The sequence below is a fragment of the Anas platyrhynchos genome, chromosome Z, assembly GCF_047663525.1.
Source record: "Anas platyrhynchos isolate ZD024472 breed Pekin duck chromosome Z, IASCAAS_PekinDuck_T2T, whole genome shotgun sequence".
Lineage (NCBI taxonomy): Eukaryota > Metazoa > Chordata > Aves > Anseriformes > Anatidae > Anas > Anas platyrhynchos.
Genome location: NC_092621.1, coordinates 18,574,535 through 18,600,496, shown reverse-complemented (window position 1 = coordinate 18,600,496; position 25,962 = coordinate 18,574,535). Strand labels below are relative to the sequence as shown.

The following is a 25,962-nucleotide window of genomic DNA, read 5'->3' as shown; positions in this document are numbered from 1 at the left end:
TGTCTCTTGCCTCTCATCCAAATGTCTTGCTCAGCACTACCATTCCTAACTGGGGATACATTGTCATACCTGTGCAATACATGGTCAGTGGAAAAGCAATTTTTTCCCCAAGGTTTTCCATCAGAAGCACAGAGTTTCACTGACACACACCTGCAGGCCTGCTTTTCCAGCTTCAGACACATTATGGATCTTTATTCCATGTTATATCCTTTTTGCTTTTGACCTTCTTGTTTGAATCCTGGACTATCTTGATACATTTTTAGTATCTCCTTCTCAAGGTTTGTACAAATCTTCTTAGAGCACCAGTCTGAAAAGAAAGAAGTTTATCAGGTCTCTGACTTTGAGATTTTTAATAAATCTGTTAAATAATATCTGGGTGAAGATCACTCCCTATGATTTCCCACTGGACATGGCTTCCACCCAAGCACATTATTCTAAAATTGTGAAGACAGCAAAGCCTGCCAAAAATTTCTAAGGAAAATCTTGACTAAATGATGACTACAAACCTCAAAGGAAGAGAGGAACCAGACAGCTGACCCAGAAGAGATTCATTCCATCACAACTTTTCTTATTTCTGCAGCCTTGGAATATTATCTAGGTTACTTATTCTGCTTATTTAGTGTAGCATTTCATCTCACAAATTCCAGTTCTATGTGTAAGTGAAGTAACAAGTTAAAAAAACAACTGACCTGTTGAGACACATTAGAAAGCACCCTGCCAGCTGATTATATCAGAGAAAATTTTATGACTGCAAGGCTGTTCCTGGCATGGATGATGTATGTAACTAAGGGTATGTCTGCATATTTGAATTAAGTATGATAAGTGGCTTATACACAAGTAGTTCAAGTATGCTCTTAAAAAACAAAACAAACAAAAAAAACCTAGAACCTTGAGCTTTCAAGTACAGGGCACCACTGATAAGGTGCAAAATGCAGAATTTCCTCTGTCTAGTTTAAGTTCTGTACAGCTTATAATAATTTCACTTTGTTTTGTCTACCTGCTGTATATTCATTCTACAACAAAACATGACTTCTTTATGCAAGTATGATTGTAGTTATATCCCATATCTGGTACAAAAAGAATCAGTAAAAAAGCTGTAGATAAGACTTCTTATTTCATGATTACAAAAGGCAATAGTGTTTACAAGGGTACAAGTACAACATACCTAGATTACTTCCTTCTGTTCTTTGAAGGGACTTTAAAGGGACTGTGATGTGCTGTTTATTACCTCTTATATGTCCATTTCAGACTTCTTTTCCTTGTATGCATATAGCACCCTCACTAGAGTATTTGATCAATTTAATTTATTTATAATTAATTTAATTTAATTTATTTAATTTATTTATACTTAATTTATTTTAATTTATTTATACTTAAATAGTTTTCTGAAGTACAAAAAACATAGTCTATCAATTTTAGATGTAAGGATCCGAGTCATACAGTGCCATCAGAGAATTAGCAATCCAAAACTAAATTTTTGAAACAAAATGAAACCATGAAAATTACAGGTGAAATGCTTACTGAGCCACATGGTGTGCTTAAGACAACTCTCCTACAGCACCAGGGCTGTGTGTGCCGTCCATTCCCAGGTCTGTCAGTTAATTATTCCCAGGTCTGTGGCTAATGGGTCACATATCCTGAGAGCTGGTTAAAGGTGGAGAACCAGGTTGGACCTGGTGATTAGGGACATGGTTTAGTGGGTGACATTTGTTATAAGTTGCCCCCTTAATTAATTTTCAGAGAGCATTGCATTAATAAGAGAAAGGAATTTATTGAGTAAGCAACAGCAAGCAAAACAGCGCTGGGCGGCCGGGGAGTCTCGGCTCCGCCAACGGCGCGCACCTCACCCCCCCCAGGGTCCCTTTTTATATCTTGGTAATTCCGGGATTACGCAGCACATCCTGGTATATTCTGCGACTGCGCGCACTGTTGCTAGGGGGTCGTCTCTGTCCCTCTGGTGGTCGTGAAGATGAAGGCCGTAGTCTTCCTTGGCGTTGTGGTTCAACTTCTTTCTTTATTTGGTCATGTTGGCCCAGCATGAGACAGGAAGGCAAGATGTTGATACACTGGTTTAACAACTTATCAGGAGATGGTTACATGAACTTTGCAGCAGTGTTATTTTGAACAAAAGAGGCTACTGAGATGCAGAAGGAGAGAAGGGGAGAGGGTTCTCTTTTTTGTTACATTAAGCAAAGGAATTTTCATAGTGTCTAGCTAAGCATTATACAGCTCCTTACTTCAGCAGGGAGTTTTCACAACTCCCGTTCCTCAAACAGAACTCCTTGTTTTTACAAAAGACAATGAACAAACATTTATTGTGTATTACAACATTGACATTGGTGGAAGGGTGATGGTTGAAACGATTCATCTTGAAGGTCTTTTCCAACCTTCTATGATCTTGTTAGGAGTGATCTGGAGGGGACACCAGAACTGACCCTTGGAATCGTGTGGGGACAAGGCCACATGTGGGAGTGCTGACCACCTTGTGTGCTGACCACCTTGAGTGCTTCCAGCCCGAGGGATGCAGCGATGGCAGCAGACTTGGAGAGAAGTGTTGGACACAAACACAACGCCGAGTGCTCTGCACAGGGCTTCACACCCTTCTCCTCCTGTGCTCAGCTGGGGCAACCCGGGGACCGCCGCCGAGCCCGGTGAAACAAAACTATCGAAACACACCGCGAGGAGCCACCCCTATTCCACAGGACGCCTGTGGCAGCCCCAGGGCCGTCCCTCCACCCTCCCGGTGCCGCCCCCGCCGTGTTTCTGTAGCGGGAGGCGGGACTGGGGGCAGGGGGAGGGCGGCGAGCTCCGTGCCGGGCCCCCGGTTGCTGGGGGCGGCCGGTGCTGCCCGGCCGGTCCGCGGCATGGCGGCCGGGCCCAGCGCCCCGCTGCTGGCGGCGCTGCTGCTCCTGCTGCTGCTGCTGGCCGCCGGCCGGCCGGCCCTCGCAGGTAGGGGCTGCCGCCATGTCGCGGGGAGCCGCCGGGCTCCGGGCAGGCCGGCAGGGCGCTGGTTGAGGGGGAGGGAGGCGCTGGGGGCTTCGCCTGCGGGAGGGGAGCCCCCATGGAGGGGCGCCCCGCGGGGCTGGAGGCTCGGGCGGGGGCTGCGGCGGGGCGAGCCCCGCACCCAGCCCCCGGAGTGTGAGGCCTGTGGTGGGAGCAGCCGGGCTTACCTGGCGGTGGGCGTGCAGAAATAGCTTTGTTTTCGACAGCAGCAGCTTTTGGGGGCGAGGGGAAGGTGTTTCTGCAAAGGGGAGGCCGAGCCTGCCCGCTGAGGCGTGATTCGCTTTGCGCCCGCTGCAGGGTTGATGCCGGGACTCGACAGAGTCCCAGAGTCTTTTTAATACAAACACATAGCAAGCAACTGGCGTAAAATTCTTTTTTTAACAGTCGTGAGTATGACTGAAGTTACATGCCGTGAGAAAGCTCTACGGTATGTGCAAGGGTATGCCCTGTGGTTCTTCCCCTGTTCTGGCTTGCAAGAAGCCCCGATGTTCATTACCAACCAGTGACAACGGGTGCCGGGTTTTGGCATCCAAATTGAGCTGATGTCTGGCTTCCCACACATGCCAAGGGCCCGCCACTCTTCCTGATGGTGGTGCAAATAGAGGTGCTACTCCAGAGCTGTCACCAAAACCACTGGCACTGACAAAAGCTTAAGTTTGAAATTTCTTTGTTTTCATCTTCCAGTGAACTGTAATTACAGCACCAAGGAATGATAATCAGATTTGCTATTTAAATATGCACTTAAATATTTGACCAGTAAACGGTTGCAGAATTGACCTGTCTGGTATGCTTCGCAATCCCATGCGACAGGAACTAATTGCTGTAACTCCCTTTCCTTAAAAATTACAAGTGTCTCACTGTCTGTGACTGTACTGTGAATGTTTTCTCTAGATCCATAGACTAGCTAGGAACTAACACCTAATGTTTAATTGTATCTTTAAAAAAATCTTCAGTTCTTATGCCTCCCTTGTCTTTTCGCAAGAGGATTTCAATGTATGGTGCTCTAAACAGTGTTCTTGCAGGTTTCATGGACAAGAAGCCTGTATGCAGAGTAGGGAGGATATTTTATTGCTCACAGAAGTGTCTCTGAGCTATCACAGATGTCTGGGAGATCAGATTGCCACTGAAATTTCTCTAGTGCTGGTAGCATTTTCATAAATGTCATGGTCTAAGGGTTTTGTCAGTGATTTTGCTGGCAGCAATATTAGGCCAACCAGTATGGTTTTGCAAACAGTACTTTGAGAAGTTGACAAACCACTTCATGCCTCACTGTTGTGGTAAGAGCTGTCCGTGCCCAGCATTCCGGGCAGTGCACGGTAAATACAGGGCTGCAGGGAACATTTCCAGATTGCAAGGTAGGATGTCAGAATCACAGCCTGCTGCTTGTGCTAGCCCAAGTGCAGCAATGTAGGATGCTTCAGCAGAGCTGTCATGCGGATCTCTACAATCCCATGTGGGCTGGCATCTGTACCAGGACCATGTGTCAAAATCTAGCTCTTGTCTCTTTACTGCAGTTGCTGCTATAACTGTAGCCATGCTCAGAGGTAGAGAGATTCTTGTCCCAAAGATCTTAGAGAGGAACTGAAAAACAATTTGAGGATGGAAGGAAAACAAAGCGCTAACAACTTTTAGGCAGTAAACTGAAATTAGGTTAAGTGGTTCGCACAATTCTTTGGCATGTTTCTCTGATGGAACTAGAAATTAACATTACCTTTGTCCATTTGATGTTCAGTGCTTCAACTGTAGGACTATCTTTTATCTAGGAATCTGGTGTGTGAAGCACATGCGGATGCAACACAGGGATGTGTCTCACTGTGTACGTTTTGCATTACATGCAAGAATCAGAGGCTTGCAGACTCTTACTAGCATTTGATTTACCCACAAAATCTCACTCTAAATCTAACAGTGGTAAAGTGTGAATCAGCCCTGAGAATTCACTTCAACACTATGGTTACATTACCTGTAAATGGCTTTCCCAGCAAATCTGGCAGTCCTTTTCCATGTCCATTCTTCCTGTGCCCCTGAAGTGCTGTCGATGTCATCTGCTACCAGCTTGGATAAGAAGCAAAAGAAGTTGTACTTTTCCATTATGAAGTATCCTTTGTCTCTCTGTTTGCTTTCTGTCATTCTGCTGCATTATTTCTTCTGTTTGTCCTCATAGCAAAATTTCATTAACCAAACTGCCATTCTATGAAGTATCAGGACTGTGTGTTGGAGAATGTAGTTTAGACTGTGTGATCTGGGAAGAGGCACTTCCAACATTAACCCAACAGTCTGATGCCATGGTATTTGTAAGTATCAGAATGTCTTCTGCTTTCAGGTCTTTAATAAATGCATCCTCCAGAGTGCAGTTTGACAGCTTCTGTTTTTTTTCCTTTTTTCTCCTGATTAATATTTTGATCACCCTCGGGCTGCTTGTGCAGGTGTGATCTTTGCATACCATTCAAGTGGAGCAGAACACAAGCATTTTAATAATGAAATATATTTGTACTTTTTAGACACAGTACCACAAAAGCGTTCAGGCAACCTTGCTAAAGAGAGAAGGAAACAATGAATATCTCCATGTAATTTAATCATCAGGCATATTTGGAAGAAGTGCACCTGAATTCTGAGAGACTAAAGTTTATATCCTCTCCCCCTTGTTTAGAACAAGGTTTTTAACCAGTTTCGCACCAAAGATTTGTAAGCAAGCCATATGACCTAAGATATTCAGTGATGCCTATAATGTTTTTCCATCTCACTGGTTGAATTAGATCATATCTATGATGCAGCAAGTTCTTGGTTAAAAATGGAATATTTTAAATATGGTTCCATCCAGCTGTAAGATCAAATGAAGAAGACAGGAATGTATTTTTAATTATGAGGATATGTTTTGTGATTATTTTTCCAGGTGATTACTAGTGAGTGCTGCTGAATCAGGCTGGAAAGAGGTTCACATTTTCCTCTCTCTGCAAGAGAGAGAGACATTGAGGTTCACTGTAAAAGAGCATTATCATCAATATCAGATTACACCTATGTAAGGGTATTATTCATTTCATCAGGCTAATGATGTTCTGCTTGGTATTCTTAAGCCTGTTCAATCTAGTTTTAATGGGCAGACACATGGACGATAAATTTTTCTAACATAAGGCCAGGTTTCAGTCAGGAACGTGAGAAAAATCAGCTACTGATCTGATTCTTCTTCATTACCTATCAGAAGCAAAAAACAAATGGGAAATTACTTAAAGTATTTGCTGTCATTTTTTATTTTTCCAGCTTGTAGTTTGAGTGAGCTTTGAATAACCAGAATGATCTAGAATCAGAGTATCATCTAGTTTGGAAAAAACCTCTAAGATGATCTAGTCCAACCTTTAACCTAGCACTGCCAACTCCACCTCTAAACCATGTCACTAAGCACTACATCTACACGTTTTCTGAAGACCTCCAGGGATAGTGACTCAGCTGCTTCCCTGGGCAGCCTGTTCCAATGCCTTACAACCCTTTCAGTGAAAACATGTTTCCTAGTACCCAACCTAAACCTCCCCTAGTGCAACTTAAGGCCATTTCCTCTTGTCTTACCACTTGATGCAGCTCTTGAGAACTCCGTGAAACCTATGGTTTACTGTAATGGTTATTTCTTTTACTATTTGTATTATATTTTCTAAAAATAGTGATTTTTATCACTGATGTACTATAAATTGTATGTAAACCTTTCCAAAACTTGCAAGAAGATGTTAGTCATGCTGGTGAATGTTAGTAAGAATATTCTGCCTGAAAGGATTATTTTTCAGTGAAGATTGCTTCATCTAACAAACACTTCACTTTATCCTAATTTATCATATTTTTCACATCACTCAGCAGGTGTATATTTCAAAAGGTTTAGTATAAATTACTAACAAACTTTTAAATAATTGTGTAATGGTGTTGGAGCCCAGCATTTATTTCTCTGAATTATTTTTATGTACTCTGGTATTAGGCTTCTCCTGTAGTCACAACGATTTCAGATGTACTAATGGCAGCTTCAAGGTGAAAGGAAATAGAACTGGAATTTGGTACACTTTCTCCGACAGCATCTTCCTTTTTAATGTCTTCACTTGTGCTGTACAATCAGAAGAAGCAGAGCTTTTAAAAGTTATTAATATCACAACAGCTTAAATTTGGTATTCATAGTCTCTGAACACTTGCTTCCATCACTCAAATTCTCTCCCAGGGTGGAGACTTTCTATTATATCTGTGTGTGAGGTTGCATGCTGTTTTGCCTCTAGCTTAACAGAAAAAACGTTGGGACCTGCACAGTGTAGAAGGAGCAGTTCAGCCTGCATCTAGGAACATTTGGTGTTTATCGCATCCATTGGTACAACTCTGCAATCCAGTACCAGGAAGAAAAAACAAAGCAGTTAGACATAGTAAGGCTCCATTGTTCTTTATACCCTGCACGCTGCTGCTGCCCATTCTCTTGCTGTCCCTTGCCAGGCCCTTGTGTTGTTTCATTCCCATTTTTTTTCATCTTAGTTACAGCAGAAGCACATTAAGACTGAAGGTGTCTCTCATTGTTTACCTCAAATTGCATCACTGAGGGCATTTAATGGGACTTCAAGCTGTACTTTCATAAAGCCTGGAAGTATTTTTACCGATACCTTCTGAACACTTTGAAGACAAAAACGTTGTCCAAATGCTCTCTTGTATGGCAATGTTGTCTTTTTCTTTCCTGCTTGAAGATCAAATCGTGTATTTCGAGTTTTTCATACAAAAGGTGGCAGGGCAAGCATCTAAAAAATGCCCCTCTTTTTCAACTGACGTGAGTTGAAAAACCTATGTGGCATGAATATAAAAGCCTTTTTGGGTTACAGGTCCAAGCCTAAGCCTTCTCTTACAACTTTTTTTGGGACGAGAGTGTAGAAGGTAAGGAAAGGTATGGTTGAGATATGCAGAGCTTTGGCTGTTTCCTGCCAACAGTGTAGACTGAAAGGTGTTGAGCAATGTGAAGCCCGCATTAAATTACTTCCAGTTATGAAGTGAGCATTGGATTGTGATTCCAAGATCAGTTTGTCCTTTTACACTGCTGAGAAGACATGCAATCGAGTCTGAAATGAGAAATACAGAAAAATGTGGAAAAAAAAATGCATTATTTCATTTAGGTCTTTAGTCTTGATTTTGGTTTTGGATGTTTGTGCACTACACAAGTAATAACTGTGTGGATTGTTTGAGGTCGTTTTTTGTAGGTACATTTTGGAGGTTATTAGTTTTGGAAATGGAAAAGAGACGAGGCTTTGATTGCTTTGCACAGTGAGGAGAGAAACCAAGAGAAAAGCAATGCAGAGTGTAGTTGAATTCACTAATATTTTCAACAGCAGAGAGAAGAAGCTAAGCGAAAGGTCAAAGAGCCAGCCTAATGGTTCTGCAGGGTAACAAGAGTGAAGACTCCCTTGCTGCGTGATTCTGAAGCCTTCTGCTGTGTCTGGCCTGGCTTCTTGTGTTTACTTCAAAGAAAGCTGTTATGGATGGAGCTGGTCAGGAATACTCAGTAAAATTACTTGAAACAAAATTCTCAACACTTACGGTTTTCATGTAAGTGTAACTTGTCGTGATAGAAATATTAGGAAGGATTTGTAGCCCCTGTGTGTTTTTTCTAATTGGAGTTGTGAGTGTGCTCTAGTGAAGAAACAAGGGAGATGGGGACCACAAATTAGCCAGTAACTCAGGTTGAGCAGATCTTTAAATTTATGTCCCAAGTGATTTGACCTCTGTTTTCTGAGGCTTTGTGTATCTGTGTTGGGAGATGCCAGTCTCTCCCTCTGGTAACTGATGGCAGGATGTGCAGGATAGGCACAGAGCAGCAGCAGGGGAGGTGCAGACTGGACATTAGGAAAAAATTATTTACCCTGAGGGTGGTCAAACACTGGGACAGGCTTCCTAGAGAGGTGGCTGATGCCCCATGCCTGTCTGTGCTCAGGAGGTGTTTGGACAATGCCCTCAGCAGTATGCTTTAACTTTTGGTTAGCCCTGAAGTGGTCAGGCAGTTGGACTCGATGCTCTTTGAGGGTCCCTTCCAACTGAGCTGTTCTGTTCTGTTGTATATATAGCACATAGAAATACCCACAAAGGGAAATCATAGTTGAGCTAGATCAAACTCTTACTCTCAGCTGCTTCCACCCTTCTTTTTCCCTTTGGGGCATGGACTGACATTGCAAAATGGATTGTCTGCCCACACAGTCCGAAGGAATTGTTTCCTGTATGATATGCTGAACGCATGCGTTACGGTGTCAAGGGAGCTTTCGGGGATGGTATTGTTGGTTGAACTCCACCTATTTTCCATGGTCGTTGTCGTGGTTCCGCTTGAGTGGGCAGCCGAGCTCCACCACAGCCGCTCTTTCACTTCCCCTCCTCAAAGAGGAATGGGGAGAAAATATGTGAAAAAAACTCAAGGATTGAGATAAGGACAAGAAAATCATGCAATAATTATTGTAACGGGCAAAACAGACTCAGCATAAGAAGATAGATAGTAAGATTTATTGCTCATTACTAACAAGCTAGAGAAGTGAGAAACAAAGGAAAGAAACCAAAAGCACCTTCCCCCCCATCCACCCTCTTCCACCTCCTCCTCCTGAGCGGCGCAGGGGAACGGGGGAATGGGGGTTATGGTCAGTCTACAGCGCTTCTTCTCTGCCGCTCCTTCTCGGTCACTCTCGTCCCCTGTGCTGTGGGGTCCCACCCACAGGATGCAGTCCTTGACGAACTGATCTGGCGTGGACTTCCCACAGGCAGCAGCTCTTCCAGAACTGCTCCAGATATGGGTCCGTACCACAGGGTCCATCCCTCAAGAGAAAAGTGCTCCAACCTTGCTCCCCTACGGGCAGCAGCTCCTGCCAGGTCACCTGCTCCTGCGTGGGCTCCTCTCCACGGGCTACAGGTCCGGCCCGGAATCTGCTCCGGCAGGGGTCTTCCACAGGCGGCAGCCTCCGTCGCTGCAGGGCCACCTGCTCCACCGTGGTCTCCTCCACGGGCTGCAGCGTGGAACCCTGCTCCACCGTGGTACTCCATGGGCTGCAGGGGGACATCCTGCTTCACCATGGTCCTCACCACAGGCCACAGGGGACTTCTGCTCCGGCGCCTGGAGCACCTCTCCCCCTCCTTCTACACTTGGTGCCTTGTTCCAAGTGTAGACCTTGGTGCCGTTCCTCACTCCCTTCACTCTCCCGGCTGCTGTGTGGCACAGCGTTTTTTTCCCCGTCTTAAACATGCTCTCACAGAGGCGCAAAACAACATCGCTTATTGGCTCAGCTCTGGAAAACAATGGGGCCGTTCCCAAACATGGGGCAGCTTCTAGATCTTTCTCACAGAAACCACCCCTATGGCCCCCTGCTACCAAAACCTTGCCATGTAAACCCACTACAGTGGTACAAGTGACATCAGATGGAGCAGGACATAATGTCCCCTTTTCCAAAACTGTGGCACTGGAGTCATTTTGAGGTCACTCATAATGTGGTTTTAGCCAGAAATCATTCTAAAAGATGAACTTGATTCCTGTATTGTAATAACATGCTGCCTAGTTTGTTGGGTACTGAAGCAGAAATCACGCCAAGGCACAGTAGGTGGTTTTGGCCCAAGATCTCCTCTGGTGTTGGATCAGTGCCTAGGCTGATGTTGAGTTTCCAGTCCCACCTTCAGTGATGAATTCTGACGCTGAAGTGTTTTGTGGAGGGCAAAAGCTTTAGCTTACATTTATTTTTTTCTTTTTCAGAAAGCACAGTTTAAACACCAAACTGTTGCCCAGTGTCACACTGAAAAATATCGTCTCTCTGCAACTTCATATTTGGTTATACTAAATGGCACTGAGTGATAAGTTTTAGATTAAAAGGTAGGAAGAAGGGGTAAATGGTATTTTGCATAGGAGAGAAGTTAACAGCTGAGCTGTGCAGGAGTCACTCTTGCAATTTGTGCTGTTCAGTATAATAATAAAGGAGATGGCAAAGGCAGTGAGTAGTCAAATGAGGAAGTTTATTGATTTTACTGTACTTCAGGGCAGTAAAGAGGGGAGAAGAGAGTGAAATATTGCAGGAGTTCTATACAAAACCAAGTGACTGGGCAACAGGGCAGCAGGGATGGTTGAAGGCTGCATATAGGAACCAAGAGATGAAGCTAGGACTCTACAGCCTGAAAAACAGATGGGAGCATTTGAAAGGATATGGTTCTGCAGGCGCTAGGAGACCTGTTGGTCTTCTCATCAGAGGTGACAGAGGATGTCTCTGACAGAGACATGGGGAAACATCTTGAAGATGAAGATGTTTACATGAGGCCAAAGAGAAACCAGATGAGTACTTCAGGGAGAAATCCTGTGGCACTTAGGCAGACTGTGACAAATTCATGAAAACATCGGAAATGAAAAATAATTGGAAACTAGGACAGTGTTTGAAGGAAAATGTTAAATATGCTTCTGCCATGATTCCCTGTGGTCATTGTTGGAGATACTATACTGGGCTATATTCAGTTCTTGTTCACACTGGTATGGCTGCAGGGCTCTTACCCAGTTGCTTGAACTGGATGAATTTAATATATGAGGTCTATTTTTATACAGAATTTAATATATGAGGTCTATTTTTATACAGATATAAATATAGAGAGAGTTAATATGAGTTTTTAATATATTTATAGACGAGATTCTGTGTGTGTACCTAAATCTGCTTGTTTTCCTTTCTTTTAGTATCATTTTATGGTGATAGCTTCGTGGCATTGAAGAAAGCAGAAACATCCTCACAGACAATCTTACAGTTGCGGTTTCGAACAAGCAAGCCACATGGAATGCTCTTTCTTGCAGCTGGGAAGACAGATTATTGTTTGATGGAGCTACAGTCAGGAAGGGTGCAGGTAAGATTTGTGGCTATGGTAAAAAAGAAATGCATAGCCTCTATTGTTTAGTGTTTTCTTTAAGCTGTTGTCTGTAACAATTCCTGAAGCTTATGTTAAAAAGAATGGAAAATTTGTATAATATAATTGATAATTTCAAAACGTGGTATGTGCTTCTTACAATGATAACTAGCTTTTTAATAATTATCTTGAAGCCTCTTAGATCTCTAGGTTTAAGATCAAGATTGCTGTTCAAAGCATGAGAGTTCAGTAAGGGCAACATTTCAGATTTAATGCTGTTAGCATCTTAGAAGTGTTGGTTCCAAATAATAGTTATTCTGCAAGGCAAGATCTTGAAACATCATTGTCACATGAGTTCTCAGGAGTTGTTGGTCTCAGCAGAACTGGAGTGTAGTTCATTCCCTCTTCTGCAATTACGCAAGTCAATGTTGTGATGACAGGTAAACCCAGACTGAATTTTAATGGGATTTCTTTTTTTTTTTTTTTTTTCCCAATTACATTTTATAAATGATACGCTAAATACAAAAAATTATGAAAAGTAACTGTTCAAGTCTATATGAATATATGATTGTAAAAAATATGACATTGGATTTTGATGTATTTTTAATATTCTGTCTCTTGGCAGTTGAGAATTAACTTTGGCATGGGGGAACGAGTACTGTATTCTCAGCAAAGATCTCAGCTGAATGATTTAGCTTGGCATCTGGTTGAACTGCATCATGAACATGATAACGTCACCTTGGTAGTTGATAAGCATGATAGAACAAGTGCAAAAATGCCTGGAATTCTCTACGACTTAAATATTGATCATGGATTCTATGTAGGTGGTACTAGTGAACTTGACATTCCTGACCTTGTTGGAGCACTGCCCAACTTCCGAGGATGTATTGATGACGTGTCATTTAATCAGCTAGACATCCTGATGCCCCTGAGACCTTCTCCTGGCTTTAAAAGTATTCATGAAGTTTCGGTGGGATGCAGTGATGAATTCTTTGCAGGTGAAGATGAACCCATCAGTTTCTTCAGTTCCAGATCTTATGTTTCTTTCCCATTGTGGAACGTTGATGGTGAGGGAATCGTGGAGTATGCACTACAAACCTCAGCTGCTCGTGGCTTGCTGCTTTATCATCCTGGGCAAGCAGGAAATTTCATTGCAATGGAAATGGAAGATGGATTAATTAAAGCCTGTATTGGAAGGCATCAAAGTAGAATCCAGCTTTCCTCTCGTATGCCGGTCAATGATGGTCATTGGCACTATGTGAAGCTGAAATTTAGCACACAATATTTACAGCTGACATTGGATGAAGAAACTGTGAAAAAATCATTCCCTCCACAAAGCAAGTTGCTTCTGAAGGGGTCTCTCTTTGTAGGTGGCGTAGATGACAGTACACGATCAGAAGTGATTAAGTTAGAGCTACCCTCAGTGTCTGGAAAGTATGCCAGAGGAGGGTCCTTTAAAGGTTGCTTGAGAGACCTAAAAGTCAATTCAGAAAAGAAATCTCTGAAGAATGTTCTGGTAACGAAGGACATTTCAGCTGGATGTGAAACGGAAAGTGCTTTTAATACAAATCTTTCTTTAGAGATGGCTTTAAAATATCCTACTGCGAAAGCAGCCCCCACATTTGCCATGTCTTCTCAAAGCTCTGTCTCACTGGGCCAGGGAGATAAAAGTCACCTTTTAGTTCTGAGTAACTTGATTGTGCAAGAGGGTGGACAAGCTTCACTTGAATCTAAACATATTAAAGTCAACTTAGACTTTCAGAAACTTGGGATCCATCAGTCACAAGTTCTTTTTGAAATAAAGCAATCACCCTCACATGGGAACTTGAAATTGGATGCTGAAGCTCTGCAGGAGGTAAATGCATTTACTATGCAGGACCTGTGGCAAGGGAAGATCCTGTACGTCCATGGTGGCTCGGAGGACACTTCTGATCATTTTAATTTCTCTATTTCTGCCAGCAGCAGAAACCCTCTGCCCCTGTACTTGCAAGGAAATGAGCAGTATGTGTTTGACATTACCGTCATTCCAGTAAACGATGCTCCTGAGATCACACTGCCTGAGGGAAATGTACTTCTTCTGTTAGAGAACTCAAAGAAACGTTTGACTAGTGACCTGATAAAAGTGTTAGATAATGATACAGATCCTCTGGACCTCAGTCTTTCAGTTCTTGGAAGTATGAATGCAGATGCGGGATTTTTAGAAAACTCAAAGCATCCTGGAAAAGCTATTGCTACTTTTTCTAATGAGGACTTAAGGAAAGGTAGTATTTTCTTTGTTCACACAGGTGTCAAGAACTCGAGGATTGTTCTGAGGGCAAGTGATGGTGAGAAACTGAGCAACACTGTTGTGTTACGTGTCATGGCAGTTCCTTTGGATTACAAAGTTGTCAGCAGCTCAGGAATAAGACTGTTGCAGGGTGCTGCAGCTCTGATCACACCTAGCCATCTGGCTGTTGAAACAAATGCCAACCTGCAGGAGCTGGAGATACGGTATGAGATCACAGAGCCGCCCCAGTTTGGGGAAGTCCAAAGGCAGCATTCAAGCAGGGAATGGAAGCAAGTCAGCTCTTTTTCTCAACGCTCTGTTCAGCGCAGCCGTGTGAGATACTGTAGCACTTTTAAAGAAATTCAGCAGGACAATGTGACTGACCAATTTAAATTCAGAGTTAGCATAGGAAACAGAATCAGTGAAGAGTATGTGTTTCCAGTCCAAGTGAAATGGCTAAGGTACAGCTTAGTGAAATATACTCCTCTAGAAATTGAAAAATCAAGAAAGAAGTACCTGAATTCAGATAATCTTTTTGCTGTGCTTGTGGATCTAGAAATACCTGAAGACGAGCTTCATTTTAAACTGCTATCCCTACCAAAGAGTGGACAAATGCTGCTTAATGACCAGCCTTTGAAAAAACATTCAGTCTTTAGCCAGAAAGATATTACTGATCAAAAAGTGGCGTATGAGTTAATCAGCAGATACCATGAAGACAAATGTGATTCATTTAAATTCCTCATTTCAACAAAATATCTGGAATCAAATTTCTACGAATTCGAAGTCTGCATCAAATCAGATTTCAGAAATGTTTTGTTGATTAACAATGGCTTGACTGTTACTGAAGGTGAAGGAGAATTAATAACAAGCACAAAATTGTTTGTGCAAACGCTGGATAATAGAACTTTCCAATACAAAGTTTTAAAGTTTCCTAAGCATGGGAAACTAAAACTCATTAATTTTTCAGGTTCATTTGAGAGTAATGACAATCTCACCTCTTTCACTAGTGAAGATATAAGTGATAAGCGCCTTATGTATGTGCATGATGATTCTGAGACAGTGTTTGATGAATTCCTTGCCAGAGCTTTCAGTGAAGAACCAGGGGAGTGGGCAAACTTTGATCCAGAAGCAGGATCTTTGGCAGTAGAAATTAGATTCAACATTTCTGTCCAGCTGAAGAATGACGAAAAACCAGTACGTGTAGTCGATAAAGTATTTAATGTAGTGAGAAATGGTAAGCGATTGTTAACTTTGGCAGACCTCTGCTATGACGATCCTGATTCTGACTTTGACGATGGACAGTTGCTGTACACTAGACGTGGCATTTCCAATGGGGATTTGGTGCTAACAAATGATACATTGCACAGGCTCTACCAATTCAAGCAAGCAGACCTGGAGCAAAAGCAAGTCCTGTTTATACACCGTGGTGCAGATTTTGGGCGTTTTGTGCTCTTTGTGACAGATGGCAAGCACTATACGTCTTTCCTCCTAGAAGTTAATGCCACTGATCCTTTTGTTAGGCTGGCAAATAATACGGGCCTGCTGGTTCAAAAAGGAAAAGAAGAAGTTTTTACAACAGCTAACCTAAGTGCTGTTACAAACCAAGACATCAGAAATGATCATGAGATTACCTACAAGATATCCACTTTCCCAAAATATGGAAGAATATTTGTAAATAATTTAATGACAGATTCCTTCACTCAACTTGATCTGATAAAGGGTTACGTGACCTACAGGCATGATGACAGCAACAACCTTATTGACACATTTAACCTTACAGTCCGTGCTAAAGATGTCCTTCTGGATGCTGGTGTACATGTTCGCATATATTTGGAAAGTCATCAGTGGCCACCGAGGATTGTGAACAATAACAATCTCTTAGTTGAAGAAGGAAAACCAGTTAAAATCAGTAAAGGAAAGCTGCAGGTAAGTTAACTGTATTAAGTTAGTTAATTGTGTTGTCTGTTTCTCCAATCTTGTAGGGAGTGTTCTCCTCTGCTTTCTCAGCGATTGCAGCATCTGAACTCTTTCTGTTCACCAAAATTGTCTTTCATTTTTAACTCTTTTTGGTTTTCACTAGCAAGTCTTTGTTCTGGATGCTTGATTCTGTAAGGACACTGACACTAGCTAACATTCATTCCTAGGAAAGAAAATCAGTTATGTTAAAGAAGGAGAAGGACTGACTGTAGTCTTTGACTCTGTTACATACTGGTGCTTGAGAAAATTAATATTTGTAGATGCTTTACTTGTATATTTGCTATAGATGTGGCAACCATTTGTATGTATGTTCATTAGTTGAACTGGTGGAATATGCCAAGGAAGAAAGGATTTCATTTCATTCCATTTGGAGCTATCCTCATTAACATGGAGGATTGTATATAAGACTTTAAAAACATGAAATCATTAACAAGAGATTGTATTCTGTTGGTTAATACCTTCCTCCCTATTGTTTGCATGTAGCCTTACAGTAACCACCACGAGGGGGCTGCTGCAGCACATCGCTGTGCTGGCTGAAGTCTTCATTTCCAGCAGGAGTCTACAGTTAACAAGTCTACAGGCAATTAGTTTACTACAGAGTGTGTCCTTTTACAATTTACAAACCATATTCAGAGTTACAAAACACTCCCATGCCATTTAACGCATGTGTACTTAAAGAATTTTTACATATTAGAAATATGCAGATACACCTGTAACCAAACCAGGAATGCCAAAAATTAGGTTGATAATCGCAGTGTTAAAAATGAGAAATTCAGAAGATAATTAAATAACTTCTTGTGTTTCTGTTTAAATGATCTTGGGGTGTGTTTTTCAAATTTAGGTTGCTCATGAAAACAGCTCTTCATCTGAGATCGTGTTCACAGTAAGACAGCTTCCAGTATATGGATACATTCGGAAATTTTCGTCAGAAGGAAGTTATCTCGGTGCCGACCAAAAGCCAGTTCTGACCTTCACACAGCAAGATGTTGATGAGGGCAAGGTTCAGTATGTGCAGACAGTTCCTGACCAACTACATGACCATTTTTCTCTGGAAGTGACCAATGGTGTCCAAACAGTGAGAGGAATAGAAATCTCTGTAGACATCATTCCCAGAGTGATTCCCTTGGAAGTACAGAACTTCACAGTAATTGAAGGTGGCTCAAAAGCCCTGGTGGAAGACTATCTAAAAATTTCTAGTAGACACTTTGCAGGACTCAGCTGTGAATTTATTTTAGTTGAGCAGCCAAAGCATGGGTATATTGAAAATTCTCGTGTTCCTGGAATAAAGTTAACCAAATTTACCAGAAAACAGGTAATGCATTTATATTCACTGTACTGTAGTAATGATTCTAGTTTGTTTGTATTACTAAATGTGAATTTTTGTCTGAAGTGGGAGGGTTTGATGGGAGGTGGTGAGATGCATGAGTTTGAGCTTTGTTCTGGCCTTGTAGCAGTGTTAGTGCTGCAGTTGCTCTCTTGTCAATTTGGGTAGAGAGGTAGGCGGCCAGTTTTAGTGGCCTACTGCATCACTGCCTTGTGTGCCACTGGTCACACATACCAGTGTGCTATAATCATAAGAAATTGATGAGCAACTCACTCTAGGTAAGAGATGGAACTGCAGAAGCCTAAGGCAGGCAGTGGGTACATCTTGGAAAGAGCTGACCAGAGGAAATGGTATGTAGATTGAACAAGGAGGGAATTGGAACCAATACATATATTTCTAAAGTTATTTCTTTGCTCACAGAGAATGTGTATGTGCATGACAACCTAATTTGCAGTTTGTTAGTTCTAAGAAGCAAAACTGTGTAATAAGTTACCATCTGTTACTACTCACTATTTTTGGTTAACTCCAAGGAAATGTTGTGGTAAATACAGTGGGATTGGGTTTTCCATTTTTCCTTGAAGGCGAGTGCAAATGAATTCTTGGAAGTCATAAAAAGTTATAAGGCTATAAATCCAGATGGGCATGACTAGATTTACATGCTTCTATTTTTTAACATCACATTTATTTTCTCTTAGGTTCCTCATTTTTCAGTTTGTTCTGTTTTTCAGGTGGAACAAGAATTAATCTACTACATTCATGATAACAGTGAGGAACTGACAGACAATTTTACTGTTATGGTAAATAATACAGAACTGTGGAAACAAAGCTTGCCCCGGACTGTGTTTGTAACAGTTAAAGCAGTAAATGATGTAGCTCCTGTTATAAGAGTTAACAGAATTCTTCAGGTATGTTTATCATCATTTTAAAATGTTGATTTCTAATCTGGTATCATTGAATTTGCTTTCATTAACAGCATGTGAGGTTTGCATCTATTGGAATATTCAGTGCAATAGTGTTGGAATATTCCTTGGAATGCAGTCCTGGGATTTAAATCAAATGGTTGTAACGAAGGGATGCAGTACATGGCTAATTTGTGTTTAGGGTGAAGAATGAGGAATGTTTTCTGCTGCTGTATTATAAAGCAGACTAAGTTTATCTAGAGGGCCCACTGAGCTTTTTTGTAACTTTAAGGATACATGAAGTCTCTTGGGCTAACAGAGGGCTTTTTGGGGTTGGGCAGCTCGTACCTTGAGCACTGCTGTATTTCCATTTTCTTCACTAGGGTGTCTTCAGGGCTGTTAATAAAGACAGCTAAAAAAGTACCAGGAGTACTGATAATGAGTACAAATATCTTACTGTTGCCTTTTCATGGCTATCAGCTCCTGTGCATCTTGCTATTAAATATACTGAAGGGCCAGACCTGCTGAGGTGCAACCTGCTGTTGCTCCTCCCTGAACCCCCAGTAGGACAGAACAGGAGAAGGGACCAGCATTCTTACTTGCACATCATTAGCTAATTAACTACGTGTTGGGTATTCCTGATACAGAACAGGAATATTCCCTTAGTAAGACTTTGACAGCCTTTAAAAAAGTTCCAACTATGTAATAACACAATGCAGTCAGTGAAAATCTAGGCTAGTGGAGGTCACTGAGGTATTACTGCAGACACTGAAGCTATTATTGTTCGATATGGTGAGGTAGAAAAATCACATGTTAACTTGTTTCTAGTTCTTTTCCCCTGCTAATTACTGAAGAAAATTATAAAACTGTAGGCTGATGCTATGCTTTTTGCTCTTAATAACCACAGCTGGCTTTTTAATCTTCCAGTAATGAAAAAAGTCACTACTGTCACTTCAGTGCTTTTTGTTTTTTGCTTTCTCTTTTGTTCTTTTATCCTCTCATTCTTCCTCATACCCCTTCCTCCCCGCTTCCCCATCAGGTTATTTTGAGGCTGCGTCATTTCCAGTGCTGCAGTTTAAAAATTGGTGACACCTAAAGCATACATTTAATTTTACATGTTTAGTCATGTGTTGCTTAGGTAGAATGAGTTACTGTGGAGGTGACCGTAGCCTTGAGTTGTGTATGCAGCATTTTTTCAGGAGAAAAGCTGTAATTTTTAAGCAGCGATAGAGGTAATACCATGCATCTTCACAGTGATGGCAGCAAACCTGTGATAATCTGCAGGTGCCCACAGCACAGGACACCCTACCCTATGCAGACAGTGCTAGTAGAAGGACAAACTGTCTTCACAAGCATTCAAGTGGTAAAGTAAAATCTTCCTTGCTTAAATTAATCACATTTGTACCCTGTAGATAACAGCACAGCACATGGTAATATTTAGTAGCAGACAAGGGGGATGTATGTCAGTCTGATCTCTTTCTGTGTCTCCCCTCTGGTACAGTGCAGGCTTTGAACTGCCGTCTGTTCAGAGCACTGAGGCATAGTAGTGCACTGCAGTGCATCCCGTGGCTTTTTCTAAAAATGGCTTTTAAGTCCAAGCTTCACAAGAACAATGATAACTCAGCTGAACTTAGCCAAAGCTGGTCCTCTCTGCTGTGCAGGCAGTTTGCATATCCAGAGCCGTGATGTTGCCTTTGTGCCTGTGGTCTGCCGGTCGTGCGTAAGCTTTTGCTGAGAAATAAGCTTTAGTTTTGTTACAAGTGTGTAGTAATAATGCACATATGTTGGATATGTTCAGCATGTGCATGCTGAAATAAAGGTGGCAGGTGAGTTACGTACTGGGAGGAATATGCTAAGATCATCCTTCTTCAAAGCAACCTCGCACATCCCAAATCGGAGGGAGAAAATGGATTTTTCATGGTGCTGCTAAATGATGAGATGAGTTGGCATTCCTGTGTAGAATGGTGCTTGCTGACCAAGCAGACTCTGCTCCTCAGGGATGCTGCTAGCGGTGAATGAATGTTGAGTAATAACCTGTGCATTGCTCTAGAAAAAGCAGTACTTCTGAGGCATCTGTAACATCCCTTATTCAAACCACTGTGTCCATTGTGTACGTGAAGGTTATGAACACCACAGAGGGTTTCAGAAGGACACACAACCAAATATTTCTGGTGTTGTTTATGGTTTTCTTTAGGAAGTGAAAGCAATCTATTTATTTATTTATTTATTTATTAACCTCTGGCTGAGAATTTATGACATGCTGAAGTATTTACATTAACATAACATGTGAGATACAGAAAGTTTTATTCTAGTGAAAGCTTTTGTTGTGCTCGCTAGTAATCCTTGCATTTATTTTATAGCTTTTCCATTAAAACAATAAATACTTATGGGATTCATATATAGCATTTTATGCATCATCTCCTAAAATTCTGGTTGGTTTTATTGTTGTTTTTATGTTTTGTTTGTTTGCTGTAGCGGGGACAGGAAAGGGTAATGTGACAATACTAAGATAATCAGTATCCTGGCCTTACTTGCTCCATTTGTTTCTGCATTTAAACATATTTTTCAGTAGGGATGCTCTGAAATGACTGCATCATCCTGTTGCCACAAGAGGGCCATATTTTCCTAACAATAGATTTGTTGTTTTTTTTTTTTAAATCAAACACTGATTTTTTTTTTCTTTTCTTTAAATCATTCACTTACTGGAGTTTTAAAATGGCTGTGAATATAGACTGTCTGGTGGGGTATGTAGCACGGAAGGAATAACTGACAAGCTGAATGCTGTAAGCAGAGCAGAATGGATTATTTCCCAGCGGGCAGGGTCATGAACCCTTTTTTGGACCAGGTCTGTGGAATGTGTTAGGCAAATGCACAATTAGTGTATTGCTACATCCTAGAAGTTCAGATACAGTTTTCATGGTGCTCTTCAAGGAGGGCTTGATCCCAGATGTGGAAAGTAAGCCACTTGCACAGTACTTGCAGCACTGAGTGTCCGCTTCCCTACAGCCCTTTCCAGCTCTTGTATCTCCTTTCATTCCTTGAGGATCATGTTACAGGTCACAGAGGACCTCAGCATGTACAGTACTTTAAAAAGCATTGTGTGTTAGTGTGCTGGAACAATTGCAATAAACACTGGCTTTATAGGTAAAAAAGCTGATTTTTTCCTTTAATAAGAGTTTTTTTTTTTTCCGAACTTCCATTTAACCCGAGTCATATGCAATAACATTTGCATTGTCCTTTCTTATGTGTTTGCATATTCTGTATGTGACGTCTTACTTTCTGTGCAGAATTGAGTGCTGCTGACATGAGTCAAAAGGGTCTCGTTATGAAACCAGTGACACTGATGTACGCATTTGGTGCTGCTTTTGGTCAATCAGACTTTGCTTAGTTCTCATCCTGTGTTTTCACAGGTGGCATCTTCTGTCAAACTTAGATACTAGTAATTGCATTTCAGAGAAATACATATTTAAAGGAAGAAAATAACAATTTCCTGGTTGCAAGATGTTTTCCACTACAAAATGTAACACATACATTTCCAAACTTATTTTCCTAATTAGAAAATATATAATTTCATCTTAATGTCTCTTCTCCTGTGGAATATATTTTGTGACACAATCTAGGCCAAAATCTTTCTTCTATTGAAGTGTCATGGCAAAAATCCCAGTGGCTTTAAAAAAAAAAAAAAAGGATTTCATCCATAGTTTTTAATAAAAAATAGTATTGATACTTAAGGAAAAAATCTGGCTGACGATTTTGTTTCTGACAGAAGTAAAATGCCCGTTCTTCAAGGATCACATTTCCTCTTTAATCACTTGGTATGATGTTTCTACCAAATATTTGTTATGTGAGGCCCTAGGAAGACAGAGAGGAATGATGCAATATGTGTTTTGAACCTCAGGATAAGTTTGTTAAAAACCCAGACTTTTAAGATTATACACTGTGATACGAACTCTAAATGGAAAGAATTGACATGGACATTCTGAATATTTAGAAATTTCACTATATTTTGTGATAAATACATATTGTCCGTTGTTAGTACTTTTGTCTATATTCTAACTATATAGAGAAGAGATGAAGAGTAAAGTGAGCTGTTGCTTATCACTTCCAAATAAATGATCTAGTGAGATGTGAATGAATCTGAGACATTAGTTCTTTCTGCTCAAAAAAAAGAATCTGTCAGTTTGTGTGTATCTTAAGCTAAAAAAACAAAAACAAAAACAAAAACCACCAAGCATGTTGATTTAGTAGAAATAAGTACTAGGTTTTGTAGTATCTTCCCAAATACTAGTTATTTATTTTGCCTGTCTGCGTGACCTTGCAAAGTGCTAAGCAGCTGTTAGAGGTGATGGTTCTTTCCTCTGTCACCAGACTGAGCATCTCTGTGGTACACTTTGTTTGGTACACTAAAAAAGGGCTTTTAGTGCAGTGTTAAAAGGAAATAATGCAGCAACAAGTGTTCCATTTGTATTAGAGATTGTGCTGTCCTTGGACTATTTTTCTTTCTTCTTTCTTCGTTTTTCTAGTGAAAGTGGAGTGTATTGAATGCTGTGACTGCTGTGAAGTACATGACTCCAATATTCGTGTGTATGTGTTGGATGGGAACTGCTTGACTCAGTTATCAAAATACAATTTTGTTATGTTTGTAAGAGTTTGGGTAGTGCTTGACAAATAGAGCACTTGTCCTTCAGCTTTCAAAAACCAAAACTGATGGAGTATATCTGTGCTTGTCTTATTTTGTGATCTTGCTTTTGAAAACCACATGCCAGCATTAACCATTCCAGTCCATGATCAGAAATTTGGATGGACAATAAGGAAATCTGTCATAGCTGCTAGTGCTGTACAGCATAAATCTTTATTCTTTTTTTTTATCTTCTGTGTTTCATATGCATGCATTTCTTATTCTTTATTTTTTATTTCTTTTTGTTTTTCTAGGTCTGGGTGGGTTCAGTCACAGAAATAACTGCTGATGACCTCTTTGCAGAAGATAAGGACTCCTCACCATCAGAACTGATATATTCAATTACTCCACCTAGCAATGGGCACTTGGCTCTGAAGGATTCACCAAACAAGAGCATCCTTAATTTTACTCAGGCTCATATACTGGAAGGGCAGCTGTTATTTGTACACAATGGTATGTAGTTTCAAAAAATACCACCTGTTGACAGTATACTGCTCCTATTCAGTCTATTTGTGTTGGTAATCCTTTGAGAATCTCCTTGTCATGTCACAAAAATCTCAGACGGCTGGTTATGTGATCCATGGTCTCACAACCTAAACAGGAAGGGTCCCATACACTTAAGTGTATGCTCACCAAGAAAGCCTGGTGTTCTGTTGGAAGAAGCACTAGAAGTTCAGTTGGTAGCAGTCTCCTAACTGAAACCTTTGTTTGCAGTAAGGGAACATCACCATGCAGCTTGCAGAGATACAAAATCAATGTTTTTGACCATTGTCACTGATAATCAGTTTTTATTTTTTTTTTTAGTCTTGGTGCACTGCTGAGTTATTCATGGACTGGCAGTCTCTCAGAGACATGTCACAGTACCCTCATGTTCCTAAGGAGCTCAGGGCAAATAAAGTCGTGGCTCACCTGGGTAATGTGAACCTCCCTTAAGGCTGTGAATGAATTCAGCTTTAACCATTGACTCTTTTAAGCCAGTGGTAAGAGCTAGAGATTGGGTTATTCATGCTGCTGCTACAGAAAGAATATGTGGGCCATATGAAAGAAGTCAGGGCAGCCTCCTGGATCCTTAAGCGGCAGTGCTGAGAAGCTGCAGGAATTAACTTCCCAGTGGGGTTCCAGTCTGAGGAACACGTGGAGTTTTTATGAGGCAGGAGCTGCTATTCTCCTGCCCCAGCTCTATTACCGTATTGTACCATCTGGAAGAAGAAAGTTGCTGCTAGAGAAGGAATAAACCTTCTGCTGTGGGCAAGGAGGTGGAAGAGGTCCAGAACTGCCTCACCAGCCCTGGGGTGAGGTGGAATTACTTCCAGGGCTCCCTTGCGTCCTGCAGTCTCTCCAGGTCTGTGTTGTGGCTCCTTGAGGCTTGATACAGGTTAAAGCGCTCTAAAGTGTTCTTCCAGTGCAGTATCTTGCTGAGTGCATGTGTTGCTGAAGTTGCTTTACAAGCAGCTGTTGGTGAGCTGTTACTATCCTACTCAAATAATTTGGTCAGGAGATGAAAGGTCAAGAACATAGCAAAAGTGAGCCAAGCTGTTTATGTTGTTCCAACAGGGGCTTTGATATGTAAAAACCTCAGTGGTGGTAGGAAGATGGTAGTCTGAGTGCGAGGAAATGAATTCACTCTGTGTTCCAGAAAGGGCGAATGCACGTCTGTAGCCTTAGGAAGTGAATCGTGATTAACAAAAGTAAAAACAATAGCAAATTTCATTTTTCAGTGAGTGGGAGTGTGGGATGTACAGTAAATCTGAAATGTAAAATTGCCCAGGTCACGCATCAGCTCTTGCAGCTGCTCTGGCAGCATCATCACCTTCAGTGTTTCAGAAAGTACTCTTGACATTTCACTTCTTTTCCTTCCTCAGTTGGAGATTTTCTTTCCTCCTCCAACCTGGACTGTTGTTTTAAGTGTGCGTGCTATGCTAATCTTATTCCCAGCCTTGTCCTGGAGCCTTCCCTTACCTGTTGGTGTCACGATGCTTCTTAACCTCCTTCTCAGCTGCTCTGTTCCCCATCTTCAGTCCTCTGTTGCCTATGAGCTTACTTGGCTCCTGTCGGGAAGTGTGCCCATTTCATGTTCTCCCCAGCCTGGCTTCTACTTTTCCTACTCACCGTGAGCCTTTCCAAGGGGAAGAGCAGCATCTTCTTGGCTGAACTGGCTCTTCCACCCACTGGCATTGCTTGCTCCAGCTGTAAGAGGGTTTTTTTAACTGTACATGGCACTGACTCTCTGTCCTCAGGGTCTTTTACAGTACAAAAGAAAGATTGCTTTTATGCCTTTAACATTAGTCTTCATAACTTTTTCCCTTCATCTTTGCTGTCTCGTGAATTACATCAAGCTGCTTATTATCTGCTGTGAGTTTCAAATCGGCCCCTTTGTTCTTAGGTTTTCCCCTTAAATCTTTTGTTCGCTGTTGCATAATGCAGAACCAGATCGTACCTTTTCTTTTCTGTACCACTCTTTCAGTGTGAGAATGCCTTCCCTTTTCCACCCTCGCTTCCCTCCAGGGTGATCCTGCCCAGCTTTTGCAGTTTGGGGTCTGCCCTTAGACCCTGCCACTGTTTTTTCTTAGGGCAGGACTGAAATGACCTCTTGTCAGTTCTGAAGCCTCAGTGTCTTCTCAGTGCAGTTTTTACAACACTCATTCTGGTGTCCTTTTTATCACCTCTATCAGATATCCCTTTAAAAATTAATTGTGTTAAAACAATACATGCTCCGCTGTAGCAGCAGGATTTAGTTCTCTTCCTGGCTCTGTCAATGACAAAATGTCTGATTGTGTCAATCAGACAGTTGCTCTACATTAGCCAAAAAAACAAGTGAAGCTGAGTAAGCCTTTTTCGACCAACTTGAGGCAATTAGTAGACTCTTAAGTGCCTCTTTAAATGTGCAACTGCTTGTACATTTTTATGAAAATAAAACATTAGAGAATAAAGACTTAAAATAAGAAAACAGTATGGCATGATTTTTCAGAGC

At 41.4% G+C, this 25,962-nt stretch overlaps 1 protein-coding gene across 2 annotated transcripts in view; it reads left to right on the top strand.

Moving 5' to 3' along the window:
• The first annotated feature begins 2,754 nt into the window (after positions 1–2,754).
• The window catches only part of LOC101801163 (chondroitin sulfate proteoglycan 4), a 37,807-nt gene continuing 14,599 nt past the window's right edge, over positions 2,755–25,962 (top strand). Inside the window, exons 1-6 of one of the 2 annotated variants that reach the window (XM_027446274.3) lie at positions 2,755–2,949; positions 11,684–11,847; positions 12,473–16,039; positions 16,932–17,402; positions 18,143–18,319; positions 23,246–23,444. In XM_027446274.3, the coding sequence (XP_027302075.2) occupies positions 2,865–2,949; positions 11,684–11,847; positions 12,473–16,039; positions 16,932–17,402; positions 18,143–18,319; positions 23,246–23,444 (4,663 nt within the window). In that variant the 5' untranslated portion in view covers positions 2,755–2,864. Of the gene's footprint in view, positions 2,950–10,720; positions 10,841–11,683; positions 11,848–12,472; positions 16,040–16,931; positions 17,403–18,142; positions 18,320–23,245; positions 23,445–25,962 lie in introns of those variants that run through there. The other variant, XM_072030684.1, reaches the window with a different exon arrangement.